Here is a 17,124-nt window from a genome sequence, read left to right as displayed (position 1 = left end):
AGTCTGTCCTGACGAAATGTGGAACGACCACAGCACACTCCTCATTTCCCGTTCTAGATAAAAAAGGCGAAAATCTGGAACTATAGCACAAGGGAAATACTCCAATATTTTATTAATGTTCTTGAGGAGGGGAGTGAGGGGCAGCACACATTCATTTTCACACTTCACTCTTTTCTAGGGGTGTGTAGAGTTCCAACAGGTTTATCAATACAGAGACTACTCACCAAGTCCCTCACTAAACTCTAGAAAACTCGGTCTCAGCACAACCTTAGTGAAAACTAGGAAAAATTCAAGTTTCACAGGTAGAAAGAAATGTGCTGTAGATCCAGAGGGTGGGACAGACAAAATACTTTCATCTGGAATGAAGCAATAACTGTCATGGAGATCCCACATCATTCCCACTTAAGGGTAACGGATGAAACGAACCCAGCAACTCCAACACATCTCTCTAGAATTGTTCAGATACTATTTCCTTCTCTCTCCCACCACCTCCCCACATTCCTCACTTTTACCACTGCCTCATTCACCAATTAATCTAGTCTAAACCCACTTTAGACAGAGGCTTGTGGATCCGGAGTCTAAATTCACTGTAGCCTTGTCATAGCTATTTCGGAACATACAAGGGAATATCACCCATCCCAATTCAGGAGGGAGGTGAAGATACTCAAAAGTGTACATTTTTGTTACTTCAGTTTGTCTTTAATTTTAAACCAGTTGCACAGACAGATAAAATAGTTTTACTTTCTCCCTCAGCCCCAAAAATGTCAATGATCCAGACACCGATCGAACTCAGAAGCTGCCTTTTGAAGGCTTAAAATACAGATCCTCCCACACCCCCAGTGGCAGCCGATGTTGTCAACTCTCAGTACGTTGCAAATCATCACACCTCAGCTCCATTACTTAGACCGTCATCTTATGCACAGCGATGGTGATGCCTCCATGTTTCTGGATCATGATATTCCTGCAGAGAGAGAATGATATTGAGTGAATAAAAATCGTTGCAGCTGCTCGAAGCTGCAGAGTCATCCATTATGAAAGGTGCCTCTCTCCTGCAAGTCGTCTCCTGTCTCTCACTCCTCCCATCCTCAGCTCTCAGCCATGGCTCGTGTCAAGTTCTAGTCCAGATACTCGAGCCTATAATCTAAACCAGCACTGCCTGTGCAGTACTGAGGGAGTGCTGCGCTGTCAGATGGGTTGTCTTTCAGATGAGATGTTAAATCGAGGCCGCGACTGGCCAATATTTATCCCTCAACCAACGTCACTAAAAATAGATTATCTGGTCATTATGAAGTTCCTGTTTGTGGGATCTTGCTGTGTGCAAACTGGCTGCCACATTTCCTACAAGTGACCTCACAGACAAACCCCCCACCTGCCAAGACAGAGGCACACATTATTTCGCCACAAACATGAAAACTTAAAATTGCAAGCCCCTGACTGGAAGGATATTTGTATAGTAACTAGCAGTGTTGGAACAATGGGGACCCAGTCGTTGCTTCCCCAATACACAGAAGTGGTCAGACCAGTTTTAGTCACATGACTAACTGGCTGTTGCAGAGAATTTGAACTCCCAACAAAGGATTTTGAAGAGACAAAGCCATGTGCTCATGGAGTAAAGATCTCTCCTGGAACTGAAGCAAGAAGGGCGGCACAGTGGTTAGCACCGCAGCCTCACAGCTCCAGCGACCCGGGTTCAATTCAGAGTGCTGCCTGTGTGGAGTTTGCAAGTTCTCCGTGTCTGCGTGGGTTTTCTCCGGGTGCTCCGGTTTCCTCCCACATGCCAAAGACTTGCGGGTTGATAGGTAAATTGGCCATTATAAATTGCCCCTAGTATAGGTAGGTGGTAGGGAAATATAGGGACAGGTGGGGATGTGGTAGGAATATGGAATTAGTGTAGGATTAGTATAAATGGGTGGTTGATGGTCGGCACAGACTCGGTGGGCCGAAGGGCCTGTTTCAGTGCTGTATCTCTAAAACTAAAAAACTAAGAATTGCAGCCTCTCCTGTCTGCCTGCTTCCATCGCCTTCCCACAGAACTGAATCTTGTGAAAACATGTAAACTCAGAAAAGTCTCCTACGTGAATAAGGTTTGAAAGGAACACTGGGTCCCAACAAAACACAAGACCATATCTTCAATCAAGGACTACAGCGAGCTCGAGAAACTGTAACAAGATATTGCCTCAAACTGTTCTACTTATCTTTTCTTCTGCTCTTTTCTGTCCCTATTTGCATGTGTGTATCACGGCTGCATGCTAGCATGGGCACATCATATATCCATAGGCATTAACCAGATTAGAGTTTAAGGTTTAATAAATTTCATCTTTCTTCTTTAAACCAAAGAAAGCCTGTTGGTGCTCATTTCTTTGCCTTGTAATTGGAAAGTTGTGAACAAGGATTCACAAAGGGGGAGCTCAAAACACTGTTTAAAATTAAACCCTGTTAGAATAAGACCAGGTGAAGATAGTAACAGACCCCTTGACACATTTCTCACCTGGTCGGAATACAGTATACATACAAAAGTACCACAGACTATAAAACACTTTGGGACAATTCCAAGGTTCTAAAAAGGTGCTATAGAAATTTTATTCCTAATACCAGAATCATATATCACTCTCCCTACTCCACCCAATTATTCAGCCTCCACACTCCTGCCCTGCCAAAAATCTGTTCAGTTCCTCATTTTACCTTATTCTTTCCCCTTCAAAGCTCATCATAAAGAATTCTAAACCATGTGGGATGTACTTACAGAAAAAAAAACTTAATATATTTTTTCCATCCTAGCCCCTCCGCTTTTTTCCTGAACATTCTCTGGGGATTGGGTCCTCGCACCTCATCCAAGCTTCCAGGATCCAGGAACGACTGGACAGTGCCAAGAAGCAGACTTACGGACCTGTCCAGGGCAGAGCCACTTAATCCAGCTGCAACAGCCACACTACAGCCCTGCAACTCTGACCCTTGACCTCAGGCTACACAGCTCAAACTTATCAACCCACTTGCAATCTCTGTCCCGAGTCCATGGCTAAATCCTTCACAGCTTTGCAAGGTCAGCAAAGAGGTCCCCCACACCAGACACCAACTGAAGTTCTCCCTATTCTGCCAACGTGCCTTGACCTCAGAATGAACCCTCAGAGCACCAGTCACCCCGAAATCTCAGCCTGCCTGGAATCTGCCACAAACTGTGGCTGCAGATCAGATTCACATTCACCGAGTTTCAACGAATGCGGATCAGAGAGTGAACGGGAGGTCAGAGGGATGATGGTGAGAGAAGCAGGGAACAGACAAAGAATGTGCAGGGCTCCTGATTTCGCCCACTATTCACTGTGGACCCAAGCTTGGTTATAATGTTAAATACCGGCCTACAGGACAATGACCACTGGCCAAGGTCAGAGGGCAGCCACTGGTCAGACTCCCTCCCAAACAAACACCAGGGAGGGCGAGAGCAAGCAGAGCACTGCTCCCTCTGCAATACACTGAGGCACAGGGCACATAAAGGAATCAAGGGATACGGGGCGAAAGCGGGAACAGGGTACTGAGTTTGGATGATCAGCCATGATCGTATTGAATGGCAGTGAAGGCTCGAAGGGCCGAATGGCCTACTCTTGCTCCTATTTTCTATGTTTCTATATTGCCCCCTGCCAGCTCCCCAGGCAAGGGATGTTTCATGGGCCATGACAACAGGTTGGAAGCACGGTAGTTGTATGAGACAAGACTACCCTGGGCTTTGAGGGCACGTGATTCAGTCACTCCAGTCACAGGACAGAACCCAGCGAAAACTCCCAGAGGCAATTATTTAAATCTTCACCCGCTGTCCGACTCCAGGCAAATCACTGGCACGTCTGTTGGGTCAGTGGTCAGTTTTGCTGCTTGCTGTGCGAGAACGGACACCACGCCTGCGTGTTCATCAATCAGTGACCCACGACCTAGAAAGCATAACATCCTCTGTAAAACTGACCATCACTCCCTCTACACCGCACGCCAGTCCGCGACACTGGGCACCATACGTCACTGCACGACAGGGCACCCAGGGAACAGTTCTCGGGGAGGAGACTGCATCAAGACTGTGATATAGGAACCAAGGCTGGGGTGATTAACTGCTTGATTCATTCTCAGGATGTGGCTGTCGCTGACCATCCCAGTTACCCATTAACTGAGTGGTTTGCTCGGCCAATTCTGAAGGCATTTAAGAGTCAACTACATTGCTATGGGACTGGTGTCACATGATGGCCCAGACTGGGTAAGGACGGCAAGTTTCCTTCCCTAAAGATCAGTAGACCATTGGGCTTTTATGTCAATCCAACAGCTTCACGCTCACGTTGACTGAGACCAGATTTGATTTTATTTTTAAATAAGGTTTATTACTATTGGTAAGATTACTACTACATTTTAATATTGGCGGGGTACATTACCAGTGCTAATGTAGATTAATATTAGTAAAGTTTGTATTAGCAGTAGTAGGGTTATTGCTATTGGTAGTAACAGGGTTTATTAGCATCAGTGTTTAGTTGTAGTACCAAGGTTTATTATCTTATAGGAAAGGCAGGGCTGCTTCACCCTCTGCAGTGCACATCTTGTGCTATGTGGAAACTCCAGGAAATCTGACTAGTTTCCCATTTTGCCTTTTCCTTTCCCCTTCAAAGTTCATCATAAAGAATTCTGAATCACGTGGGACGTACTTGCAGAAAAAAAACTTAATTTATTTTTTCCATCCAAGCCCCTCCCCATTTCTCATGAACATTCTCCAGGGATTGGTCCTCGCACCTCACCCAGGATCCAGGAATGACCAGACAGTGCCCAGAAGCAGATTTGTGGACCTGTCTGGACTTAGAAGGACTTAGTCCAGCTGCGGGAGCAACACTGCAGCCCCGCAACTCTGACCCTCCACCCCAGGCCACACGGCTCAAACTTATCAACCCACTTACAATCTCTGTCCTGAGTCTATGGCGAAATTCTTCACAGATTTGCTGGGTCCTGAATAACTGTACATGCAGGAAATGTCGTCGGTTGCAGCAGCTTGAGCTCCGGGTTTCGGAACTTGAGCAGCAGCTGGCAACACTGCGGCGCATCCATGTTGGCAAGAGTTTCATGGATTGCACGTTTACATATCTGGTCATCCCACAGCTTAAGAGTATGCCGGGAGAGAGAGAATGGGTGACCAACAGACCGTCAAGAACAGGCAGGTAGTGCAGGAGACATCACACCCCCCCACCCCCCCCCCCACCCCCACCAACACCCTGACCGAGTGCATCTCACTCTCCAACAGGTATTCAGTACTGAATACTGAGGAAAGTGACTGTTCATTTGGGGAGTGCAGCCAGAGCCAAGGCCACGGTACCATGGGTGACTCACCTGTATGTGGGGCGGGGGGGTGGGGCAAGCACAGGGAATACTGGAAGAGCAATAGCGATATGATATTTGATAGTCAGGGGAAGAGACAGGCGTTTTTGCGGCCACAGACGTGAATCCAGGACGGTGTATTGCCTCCCTGGTGCCAGGGTCAAGGAAGTTACTCAGCGGCTGCAGAGCACTCAGAGGTAGGGCAGGGCGGGGCGTGGGGCAGATGAACAGCCAGCAGTTGTAGTCCACATTGATACCAACAACATAGGTAGAAAGAACGATGCGGTCTTGCAGAAAGAGTTTACTAAACTAGGTAAGAAATTAGCAAGCAGGACCTCAAAAGTAGTAATCTCCAGATTACTCCCAGTGCCACACACAAGTGAGTATAGAAATAGAAGGATAAAACAGATGAATGTGTGGCTGGAAAGTTGGTGCAGGAGGAAGGGCTTTAGATTCTCGGGACATTGGATCCAGTACAGAGCCAGGACAGAGTTCCTTGCACGATGTTTTACTGGTGCTGTTGGGGAAGGTTTACTAGTTTGGCAGCGGGATGGGGACTTAAGGGTAGATTCAGTTGGGACAAAATCAGAAATGAAAATGGAAGGCAGAAAATTAGTGGATGAGTCTAGAAGGCAGAAGAAACAGGTTAGAAAATTTAAAAAAAACATTTGGCAGTGCTCAAGGGTATATATTTCAATGAAAGGAGTATAGTAAATAAAGCAGACGAGCTGAGGGCACAGATAGACACGAGGCAGTACGACATCATAGCTATTACAGAAACGTGGCTTAAGGAGGGACAGGAAAGGCAGCTCAATGTTCCTGGTTACAGGGTTTTCAGACACGATAGGGAGGAGGATAAAAAAAGGAGGGGGGTAGCAATTATGGTCAAAGTGACAATTACAGCTGTGAGGAGAGATATGATATGTTGGAAGGATCAACAAATGAGGCCATATGGATTGAGCTAAGGAACAAAAAAAGGGGCAATCACATTGCTGGGAGTGTACTATAGACCCCCAAACAGTCCGAGGGAGATAGAAGAGCAGATATGTAAGCAAATCTCGGAAATGCAAAAACAATAGGGTAGTAATCGTAGGGGATTTTAACTACCCCAATATTAACTGGGATAGTTTTAGTGTAAGAGGAATTGAGGGAGCAGAATTCTTTTGGTGCATTCAGGAGAACTTTTTGGCTGGTATGTTTAGTTTAGAGATACAGCACTGAAACAGGCCCTTCAGCCCACCGAGTCTGTGCCGACCATCAACCACCCATTTATACTAATCCTACACTAATCCCATATTCCTACCACATCCCCCACCTGTCCCTATATTCCCCTACCACCTACCTATACTAGGGGCAATTTATAATGGCCAATTAACCTATCAACCTGCAAGTCTTTGGCATGTGGGAGGAAACCAGAGCACCCGGAGGAAACCCACGCAGACACAGGGAGAACTTGCAAACTCCACACAGGCAGTACCCAGAATTGAACCCGGGTCGCTGGAGCTGTGAGGCTGCGGTGCTAACCACTGCGCCGTAGCAAGTCCAACAAGAGAGGGTACAGTTTTTGACTTAGTTTTAGGAAATGAAGATGGGCAGGTGGAAGAAGTGGCAGGGAGAGCATTTTGGTGGTAGTGATCATAATTTAGTTAGTTTTAACAATTATGGAAAAGGACAAGGGTAGAATAGGAGTTAGAGTTCTCAATTGGGGAAAGGCCAATTTTACTAAGCTGAGGAGTGATTTAGCAAAAGTGGACTGGAAACAGCTACTTGAAGGTAAATCAGTGTCAGAACAGTGGGAAGCATTCAAAGGGGAGATTCAGAGTAAACATGTTCCCACGAAGAGAAAGGGTGGGACGACCAATCTAGAGCCCCATGGACGTTAAGGAGCTTACAGGGTAAGATAAGGTAGAAAAGGAAAGCTTATGTCTGACACAGAGAACTCAATATTACAGAAAGCAGCGAGGAGTATAGAAAGTGGAGGGGTAAAATCAAAAATGAAATTAGGAAAGCAAATAGAGGGCATGAAAGAATATTGGCAAGTAAAATCATGGTGAACCCAATACATTAAGAGTAAGAGGATAACTAAGGAGAGAGCAGGGCCCATAAAAGACCAAAAAGGTAACCTATGTGTGGAGGCGGAAGATGCTATAGTTCTGAATACTTTGCGTCAGTCTTCACAAAAGAGGCAAACGATGCAGACATTGTAATTGAGGAGGAGTGTGAAGTATTGGATGTAATAACCATAGGGAGAGATAACATTAATGGGATTAGCAATAAAAACAGAAAGTGCTGGAAATAGTCGACAGGTCTGGCAGAGAGAAGCAGAGTTAGCATTTCAGGTCAGTGACCTTTCATCAGAACTGGATGGGATTCGCATCCTTGAAAGTGGATAAATCACCAGGGCCTGATGAAATGTACCGCAGGCTGTTAAAAGGCAGGGAGGAAATAGCAGAAGGTCTGACCATCATTTTCCAGTCCTCATTGGATACAGGTGCAGTGTCGGAGGATTGGAGCACTGCTAACGTTGTACCGCTGTTTAAAAAGGGAGTGAAGGGTAGACCGCATAATTACAGGCCAATCAGTCTAATCTCAGTAGTGGGCAAATTATTGGAATCAATTCTGAGAGAATAAACTGTCACTTAGAAGGGCATGGATTAATCAAGGATAGTCAGCTTGGATTTGTTAATGGATGACTACTGCGTCTGACTAACTTGATTGAACTTTTTGAAGTAATGAGGATAGATGAGGGCAGTGCAGTTGATGTGGTCTACATGGATTTTAGCAAGGCTTTTGACCAGGTCCCACATGGCAGACTGGTTAAAAAATAAAATCCCATGGGATCCAGGGAAATGCAGCAAGGTGGATACAAAATTGGCTCAGTGGCAGGAAACAAAGGGTAATTGTTGACAGCTGCTTTAGCGACTGGAGGACTGTTTCCACTGGGGTTCCGCAGGGCTCAGTACTGGGTCTCCTGCTGTTTGTGGTATATATTAATAATTCGGACGTAAATGTAGGGGGAATGATCAAGAAGCTTGCAAACGACAAGAACTGGCTTTGTGGTTGATAGTGAGGAGGATAGATATAGACTACAGGAAGATATCAATTGACTGGTCAGGTGGGCAGAAAAGTGGCAAATGGAATTCAACTCGGAGATCTGTGAGGTGATGCACTGGGGAGATCAAACAAGGCAAAGGAATACACGATTCATGGGAAAATACTGAGGAGGTATAGAGCAAGTGAGGGACCTTGGAGTGAATGTCCACAGATCCTTGAAGGTAGGAGGACAGGTTGATAAAGTAGTTAAGAGGCATATGGAATCTTTTCCTTTATTAGTTGAGATCCAGAATATAAGAGCAGGAAGGTTATGCTGGAACTGTTTAATAAGTCATTAGTTAGGCTACAACTTGAATACTGTCTGCAGTTTTGGTCACCTTTTCAGAAAGGATGTAATTGCATGAGAGGGTAGAGGGGAGATTTACAAGGATGTTGCCAGGACTGGAAAATGCAGCTATGAGGAAAGACTGGATAGGCTGGGGTTGTTCTCCTTGGAGCAGAGGAGGCTGAGGGGAGATTTGATTGAAATGCACAAAATTGTAAGGGGCCTGGATAGAGTGGAGGTGAAGGGCCTATTTAACTTATCAGAGAGGTCAGTGACTAGGGGGCATAGATTTAAAGTGATTGGTAGAAAGATTAGAGGGGAGATGAGGAAAACATTTTTCACCAGAGGGTGGTGGGGGTCTGGAACTCACTGTCTGCTAGGGTAGTAGAGGCAGAAACCCTCAACTCATTTAAAAGGCATCTGGATATGCACCTCAAGTGCCGTAACCTGCAGGGCTACGGACCGAATGCTGTGAAGTGGGATTAGGCTGGGTAGCTCAATTTTTTGGCCGGCGCAGACACAATGGGCCAAGTGGCCTCTTTCTGTGCCATAAACTTTCTCTGATTTTTAAATTGAATTCAAATTCTCAAATTGCCAGTGGGATTTGAACTCTCATTCTCTGGATTATTAGTCCACTAACAGAATGCACTCCTGTAACCAAATCACAACATTACTACATCCTAGACACAATGAAGATTGACTGCAAACCACACATAGGGACTCAATATGCAGTAACTTGTGTCTCAGCACTTAAACAGCCAGGCTGCCGTAGGGAAGGACAGGTTGCATTGGATGGGGAGTAACACACTTAGTGGGACAAGTGCTGTGCGGGTTCACACAACCATCGGGGCATCAGTGATGGGATCCAGCTGAATACTCACAACCCAAGTTTAGGCCTTGTTCATCAGCGCAGAGCACCCCAATAATGGCGGGGTTCTTCATCCTGTGGGAATAGAGACGACAAATTCCAGGCAATTGGCAAAAGAACCCGAAGCAAGATGAGGAAACATTTAAGAACATAACAAATTGCAGCAGGAGTAGACCATACAGCCTGTCGAGCCTGCTCTGCCATTCAAATCAATCATGGCTGATCTTAGGCTTCAACTCGACTCTCCCGCCCGCTGAGACACCAAAAATCTGTCCATCCCAGCCTTAAATATATTAACGGAACATCCACAACCCTCTAGGATAGAGAATTCCAAAGGTTCTCAAACCCCTTAAGTGAAGGAATTTCTCATCTCAGTCCTAAATGATCGATCCCTTATCCTGGGAATGTGCCCCCATGTTCTAGATTCCCCAGTCAGGGGAAACAACCTCTCACTGTTTACCCTGTCAAGCCCCTTTGGGGTCTTCTATGTTTCAATGAGATCACCTTTCATTCTTATAAACTCTATAGACAGTATAGGCCCAATTTACTCTGCTGATCATAGGACAACCCTCTCATCCCAGGAACCAATCCAGTGAACCTTCACCGTACCACCTCCAATATCTTTCCATAAATATGGAACCAAAAGTGCACACAGTACTCCAGCTGTGATCTCTCCAAAGCCTTGTACAATTGCAGCAAAACTCCTTTATTCCTGTATTCCAATCACCTTGCAATAAAGGCCAACATGCCACTCACCTTCCTAATTGATTGCTGTACCTGCATGCTAACTTTGTGTTCCTTGTACAAGCATACCCAAGTCTCTCTGATCATTTAGAAGTCTTGTGCTTTTAATAAAATTCTGCTTTTCTGTTCTTACTATGAAAGTGAATAACCTCACACTTTCCCACATTATACTCCATCTGCCACCTTGATAGCCATTCATTTAGCCTGTACATATTTGTTAGCAACCTCTTTCTTTTATTCATTCATGGGATGTGGGCAGCGCTGGCCAGGCCAGCATTTATTGCCCATCCCTAGTCGCCCTAGAAGTGGTGGTGAGCTGCCTTCTTGAACCGCTGCAGTCCATATGGTGTAGGTACACCCACAGTGCTGTTAGGGATTTTGACCCAGCAACAGTCAAGGAACAGCGATATAGTTCCAAGTCAGGATGGTTAGTGGCTTGGAGAGGACTTGCAGGTGGTGTTGTTCCCATGCATCTGCTGCCCTTGTCCGTGTAGATGGAAGAGGTTGTGGGTTTGGAAGGTGCTGTCGAAGGAGCCTTGCGGGTTGCTGCAGTGCATCTTGTAGATGGTACACACTGCTGCCACTGTGGGTTGGTGGTGGTGCAAGGAGTGAATGTTGAAAGTGGTGGATGGGGTGCCAATCAAGTGGGCTGCTTTGTCCTGGATGATGTCGAGCTTGAGTGTTATTGGAGCTGCACTTATCCAGGCAAGTGGAGAGTATTCCATCACACTCCCGACTTGTGCCTTGTAGATGGTGGACAGGCTTTGGGGAGTCAGGAGGTGAGTTACTTGCCGCAGAATTGCCAGCCTCTGACCTGCTCTTGTAGCCAGAGTACTTATATGGCTGTTCCAGTCCAATTTTTGGTCAATGATAACCCCCAGGACGTCTGTGCCCTCTGCACAGCATACTTTCCCACCTAGCTTTGTATCGTCAACAAACTTAGACATGTTAATTTCAATCTCTTAGTCTAAGTCATTAATATAGATTGTAACTAGTTGTGGCCCCAGCACTGATCCTTGTGGCACTCCACTCATCACAGCCTACAACCTGAAAATGCCCCGTTTATCCCGACTCACTGCTTCCTGTCTGTTAACCAATCCTTTATCCATGTGAATATATTTCTCCACAACTCCACGAACCCTTATCTTGTGCATTAACCTTTTGTGTGGCACCTTAGCAAATTCCAGGTAATACATCTACTGGTTCCCCTTTATCTAACCGATTAGTGACATCTTCAAAAATTCTATTATATTTGTCAAACACAATTTCCCTTTCACAAAACCATGTTGACTTTGTCTGATTATGCTGTGATTTACCAAGTGCATTATTAAGAGCAATAGATTCTGGCATTTCCCAAAGACTGATGTCAGGCCGACTGGCCTAGAGTTCCTGGTTTTCTCTCTCCCTCCTCTTTAGAACCTGAGGATTGAGTCTATCAGCTCACCTGGGATCTTCTTTCAGCTCCTTCATTTTCACCAATATTTTTTCTGTGCTGATATTAATTTACAAAGTGAGACGTTAAGGTTGTGAGGTGGCAGCAAACCCCTCCGCACCTCTGGCCCTCCACCCCCCAGTCCTGTATCCCTGTCTCTCCCCCTCTTAGCCCATCTCCCCCCATCCTCACAGTTTCTCTCCCCTGCTCCTCCCGCTCCCCCTCCCTCTTCCCCCCCTCCCCCTCCCTCTTCACCCCCTCCCCCTCCCTCTGTCACCCCCCCCTTCCCCCTCCCTCTTCACCCCCCCCTCCCCCATCCCTACTCCCTCTTCCCCCTCCCCCTCCCCTCTCTCCCCCCCCTCCCCCTCCCCTCTCTCTGCCCCCCTCCCCCTCTCTCTTCCCCCTCCCCCTCCCCCTCTCTCTTCCCCCCTCCCCCTCCCCTCTCTCTTCCCCCCTCCCCCTCCCCCTCTCTCTCCCCCCTCCCCCTCCCCCTCTCCCTCTCTCTTCCCCCCTCCCCCTCCCCCTCTCCCTCTCTCTTCCCCCCTCCCCCTCCCCTCCCCCTCCCCCCTCCCCCTCTCCCCTCTCTCTTCCCCCCTCCCCCTCCCCCTCCCCTCCCCCTCTCTCTCCCCCCCTCCCCCCTCCCCCCTCTCTCTTCCCCCCTCCCCCTCTCTCTTCCCCCCTCCCCCTCCCCTCTCTCTTCCCCCCTCCCCCTCCCCCTCTCTCTCCCCCCTCCCCCTCACCTCTCTCTTCCCCCCTCCCCCTCCCTCTCTCTTCCCCCCTCCCCCTCCCTCTCTCTTCCCCCCTCCCCCTCCCTCTCTCTTCCCCCCTCCCCCTCCCTCTCTCTTCCCCCCTGCCCCCTCCCTCTCTCTTCCCCCCCTCCCCCTCCCTCTCTCTTCCCCCCTCCCCCTCCCTCATCTCTCTCCCCCCTCCCCCTCCCTCTCTCTTCCCCCCCTCCCCCCTCCCTCTCTCTTCCCCTCCCCTCCCTCTCTCTTCCCCCTCCCCCTCCTCTCTCTTCCCCCTCCCCTCCCTCTCTCTTCCCCCTCCCCCTCCCTCTCCTTCCCCCCTCCCCTCCCTCTCTTCCCCCCTCCCCCTCCCTCTCTCTTCCCCCCTCCCCCTCCCTCTCTCTTCCCCCTCCCCTCCCTCTCTCTTCCCCCTCCCCTCCTCTCTCTTCCCCCTCCCCTCCCTCTCTCCTTCCCCCCTCCCCCTCCCTCTCTCTTCCCCCCTCCCCCTCCCTCTCTCTTCCCCCCTCCCCCTCCCTCTCTCTTCCCCCCCTCCCCCTCCCTCTCTCTTCCCCCCTCCCTCCCTCTCTCTTCCCCCCTCCCCTCCCTCTCTCTTCCCCCTCCCCTCCCTCTCTCTTCCCCCTCTCTCCCTCTCTCTTCCCCCTCCTCTCCCTCTCTCTTCCCCCCTCCTCTCCCTCTCTCTTCCCCCCTCCTCTCCCTCTCTCTTCCCCCCTCCTCTCCCTCTCTCTTCCCCCTCCTCTCCCTCTCTCTTCCCCCCTCCTCTCCCTCTCTCTTCCCCCTCCTCTCCCTCTCTCTTCCCCCCTCCTCTCCCTCTCTCTTCCCCCCTCCTCTCCCTCTCTCTTCCCCCCTCCTCTCCCTCTCTCTTCCCCCCTCCCCTCCTCTCCCTCTCTCTTCCCCCCTCCCCTCTCCCTCCCCCTCCTCTTCCTCCCCTCCTCTCCTCTCTCTCCCCCCTCCTCTCCCTCCCTCCTCCCCCCCCTCCCCCTCTTCCTCCCCCCCCTCCCCCTCTTCCTCCCCCCCCCTTCCCCCTCTCCTCCCCCCCCTCTCTCTCTCCCCCCTCCTCTCCCTCTCTCTTCCCCCCTCCTCTCCCTCTCTCTTCCACCCTCCTCTCCCTCTCTCTTCCCCCCTCCTCTCCCTCTCTCTTACCCCCATCCTCTCCCTCCCTCCTCCCCCCTCCCCCCCTCCCCCTCTTCCTCCCCCCCTCCCTCTCCCTCTCATCTTCCCCCCCTCTCTCCCTCCCTCCTCCCCCCCCTCCCCCTCTTCCTCCCCCCCCTCCCCCTCCCCCTCTTCTCCCCCCCTCTCTCCCCCCCTCTCTCCCCTCCCCCTCTTCCTCCCCCCCTCTCCCCCCCCTCTCTCCTCCCCCCTCTCTCCCCCCCTCCCCCTCTTCCTCCCCCCCCTCTCTCTCCCTCTCCCCCCTCCCCCTCTTCCTCCCCCCCTCTCTCTCCCTCTCCCCCCTCCCCTCTTCCTCCCCCCCCCTCTCTCTCCCTCTCCCCCCTCCCCCTCTCTCCTCTCCCCCCTCCCCCTCCTCTCTCTCCCTCTCCCCCCTCCCCCTCTTACCCCCCCTCTCTCCCTCTTACCCCCTCCCCTCTCCCTCCTCTCCCCTCTTCCTCCCCTCTCCCTCCTCTCCCCCTCTTCCTCCTCCCTCCCCCTCTTACCCCCCCTCTCTCTCCCTCCTCTCCCCCTCTTCCTCCCTCCCCCTCTTCCCCCCTCCTCCTCTCCCCCTCTTCCCCCCTCCCTCCTCTCCCCTCTTCCCACCCTCTCTCTCTCCTCCTCTCCCCCTCTTCCCCCCTCTCTCTCTCCCTCCTCTCCCCCTCTTCCCCCCTCTTCCCCCCCTCTCTCTCTCCCTCCTCTCCCCCTCTTCCCCCCTCTCTCTCTCCCTCCTCTCCTCCTCTCCCCCTCTTCCCCCCCTCTTCCCCCCTCTCTCTCTCCCTCCTCTCCCCCTCTTCCCCCCCTCTCTCTCTCCCTCCTCTCCCCCTCCTCTCCCCCTCTCCCCCCTCTCTCCTCCCCCCTCTCCCCCTCTCCCCCCCCTCTTCCCCCCCCTCTCTCTCTCCCCCTCTTCCCCCCCTCTCTCTCCCCCCTCTTCCCCCCCTCTCTCTCTCCCCCCTCTCCCCCCCTCTCTCTCTCCCCCCTCTTCCCCCCCTCTCTCTCCCCCCTCTTCCCCCCCTCTCTCTCTCCTCCTCTCCCCCCTCTTCCCCCCCTCTCTCTCTCCCTCCTCTCCCCCTCTTCCCCCCCTCTCTCTCTCCCTCCTCTCCCCCCTCTTCCCCCCCTCTCTCTCTCCCTCTCTCCCCCTCTTCCCCCCTCTCTCTCTCCTCCTCTCCCCTCTTCCCCCCCTCTCTCCCTCCTCTCCCCTCTCCCCCCTCTCCCTCTCTCCCTCCTCTCCCCCTCTTCCCCCCCTCTCTCTCTCCCTCCTCTCCCCCTCTTCCCCCCCTCTCTCTCTCCCTCCTCTCCCCCTCTTCCCCCCTCTCTCTCTCCCTCCTCTCCCCTCTTCCCCCCCTCTCTCTCTCCCTCCTCTCCCCCTCTTCCCCCCCTCTCTCTCTCCCTCCTCTTCCCCCCCTCTCTCTCTCCCTCCTCTTCCCCCCCTCTCTCTCTCCCCCCTCTTCCCCCCCTCTCTCTCTCCCTCCTCTCCCCTCTTCCCCCCTCTCTCTCTCCCTCCTCTCCCCCTCTCCCCCCCCTCTCTCTCCCTCCTCTCCCCCTCTTCCCCCCTCTCTCTCTCCCTCCTCTCCCCCTCTTCCCCCCTCTCTCTCTCCCTCCTCTTCCCCCCTCTCTCTCTCCCTCCTCTCCCCTCTTCCCCCCTCTCTCTCTCCCTCTTCCCCCCCTCTCTCTCTCCCTCTCCCCCCCTCTTCCCCCCTCTCTCTCTCCTCCTCTCCCCTCTTCCCCCCCTCTCTCTCTCCCTCCTCTCCCCCTCTTCCCCCCCTCTCTCTCTCCCTCCTCTCCCCCTCTTCCCCCCTCTCTCTCTCCCTCCTCTCCCCCTCTTCCCCCCTCTCTCTCTCCCTCCTCTCCCCCTCTTCCCCCCCTCTCTCTCTCCTCCTCTCCCCTCTTCCCCCCTCTCTCTCTCCCTCCTCTCCCCCTCTTCCCCCCTCTCTCTCTCCCTCCTCTCCCCCTCTTCCCCCCCTCTCTCTCTCCCTCCTCTCCCCCTCTTCCCCCCTCTCTCTCTCCCTCCTCTCCCCCTCTTCCCCCCCTCTCTCTCTCCCTCCTCTCCCCCTCTTCCCCCCTCTCTCTCTCCCTCCTCTCCCCCTCTCTCTCCCTCCTCTCCCCCTCTCTCTCTCCTCCTCTCCCCTCTTCCCCCCCTCTCTCTCTCCCTCCTCTCCCCCCCTCTCTCTCTCCCTCCTCTCCCCCTCTTCCCCCCCTCTCTCTCTCCTCCTCTCCCCCTCTTCCCCCCCTCTCTCTCTCCCTCCTCTCCCCCTCTTCCCCCCCTCTCTCTCTCCCTCCTCTCCCCCTCTTCCCCCCCCTCTCTCTCTCCTCCTCTCCCCCTCTTCCCCCCCTCTCTCTCTCCCTCCTCTCCCCCTCTTCCCCCCCTCTCTCTCTCCCTCCTCTCCCCTCTTCCCCCCCTCTCTCTCTCCTCCTCTCCCCTCTTCCCCCCCTCTTCCCCCCTCTCTCTCTCCTCCTCTCCCCCCCCTCTTCCCCCCCTCTCTCTCTCCCTCCTCTCCCCCTCTTCCCCCCCTCTCTCTCTCCCTCCTCTCCCCCTCTTCCCCCCCTCTCTCTCTCCCTCCTCTCCCCCTCTTCCCCCCCTCTCTCTCTCTCTCCCTCCTCTCCCCCTCTTCCCCCCCTCTCTCTCTCCCTCCCTCCTCTCCCCCTCTTCCCCCCCTCTCTCTCTCCCTCCTCTCCCCCTCTTCCCCCCCTCTCTCTCTCTCTCCCTCTCTCCCCCTCTTCCCCCCTCTCTCTCTCTCTCCCTCTCTCCCCCTCTTCCCCCCTCTCTCTCTCCCTCCTCTCCCCCTCTTCCCCCCCTCTCTCTCTCCTCCTCTCCCCCTCTCCCCCCCTCTCTCTCTCCCTCCTCTCCCCCTCTCCCCCCCCTCTCTCTCTCCCTCCTCTCCCCCTCTCCCCCCCCTCTCTCTCTCCCTCCTCTCCCCCTCTCCCCCCCTCTCTCTCTCCCTCCTCTCCCCCCCCTCTCTCTCTCCCTCCTCTCCTCCTCTCCCCCCCTCTCTCTCTCCCTCCTCTCCCCCCCTCTCTCTCTCCCTCCTCTCCTCCTCTCCCCCCCTCTCTCTCTCCCTCCTCTCCCCCCCTCTCTCTCTCCCTCCTCTCCCCCCCCTCTCTCTCTCCTCCTCTCCCCCCCCTCTCTCTCTCCCTCCTCTCCCCCCCTCTCTCTCTCCCTCCTCTCCCCCCCCTCTCTCTCTCCCTCCTCTCCCCCCCTCTCTCTCTCTCCCTCCTCTCCCCCCCTCTCTCTCTCCCTCCTCTCCCCCCCCTCTCCTCCTCTCCCCCTCTTCCCCCCTCTCTCTCTCTCCCTCCCTCCTCTCCCCCTCTTCCCCCCCTCTCTCTCTCTCCCTCCCTCCTCTCCCCCTCTTCCCCCCCTCTCTCTCTCTCCCTCCCTCCTCTCCCCCTCTTCCCCCCTCTCTCTCTCTCCCTCCCTCCTCTCCCCTCTTCCCCCCCTCTCTCTCTCTCCCTCCCTCCTCTCCCCCTCTTCCCCCCTCTCTCTCTA

At 52.8% G+C, this 17,124-nt stretch overlaps 1 protein-coding gene across 1 annotated transcript in view; it reads right to left on the bottom strand.

The window, feature by feature from the left end:
* Positions 1-677: 677 nt before the first annotated feature.
* lamtor5 (late endosomal/lysosomal adaptor, MAPK and MTOR activator 5) overlaps positions 678-17,124 on the bottom strand; it is a 28,795-nt gene continuing 12,348 nt past the window's right edge. Inside the window, exons 2-4 of the mRNA XM_068057558.1 lie at positions 9,592-9,653; positions 3,800-3,917; positions 678-961 (exon numbers count right to left, since the gene is read on the bottom strand). Of these exons, the coding sequence (XP_067913659.1) occupies positions 901-961; positions 3,800-3,917; positions 9,592-9,653 (241 nt within the window). The 3' untranslated portion in view covers positions 678-900. The remainder of the gene's footprint in view (positions 962-3,799; positions 3,918-9,591; positions 9,654-17,124) is intronic.

This window comes from Heterodontus francisci, chromosome 25, assembly GCF_036365525.1.
Source record: "Heterodontus francisci isolate sHetFra1 chromosome 25, sHetFra1.hap1, whole genome shotgun sequence".
NCBI lineage: Eukaryota > Metazoa > Chordata > Chondrichthyes > Heterodontiformes > Heterodontidae > Heterodontus > Heterodontus francisci.
The sequence above is the reverse complement of the archived record's forward strand: the minus strand, read 5'-3'. Positions and strand labels throughout refer to the sequence as shown.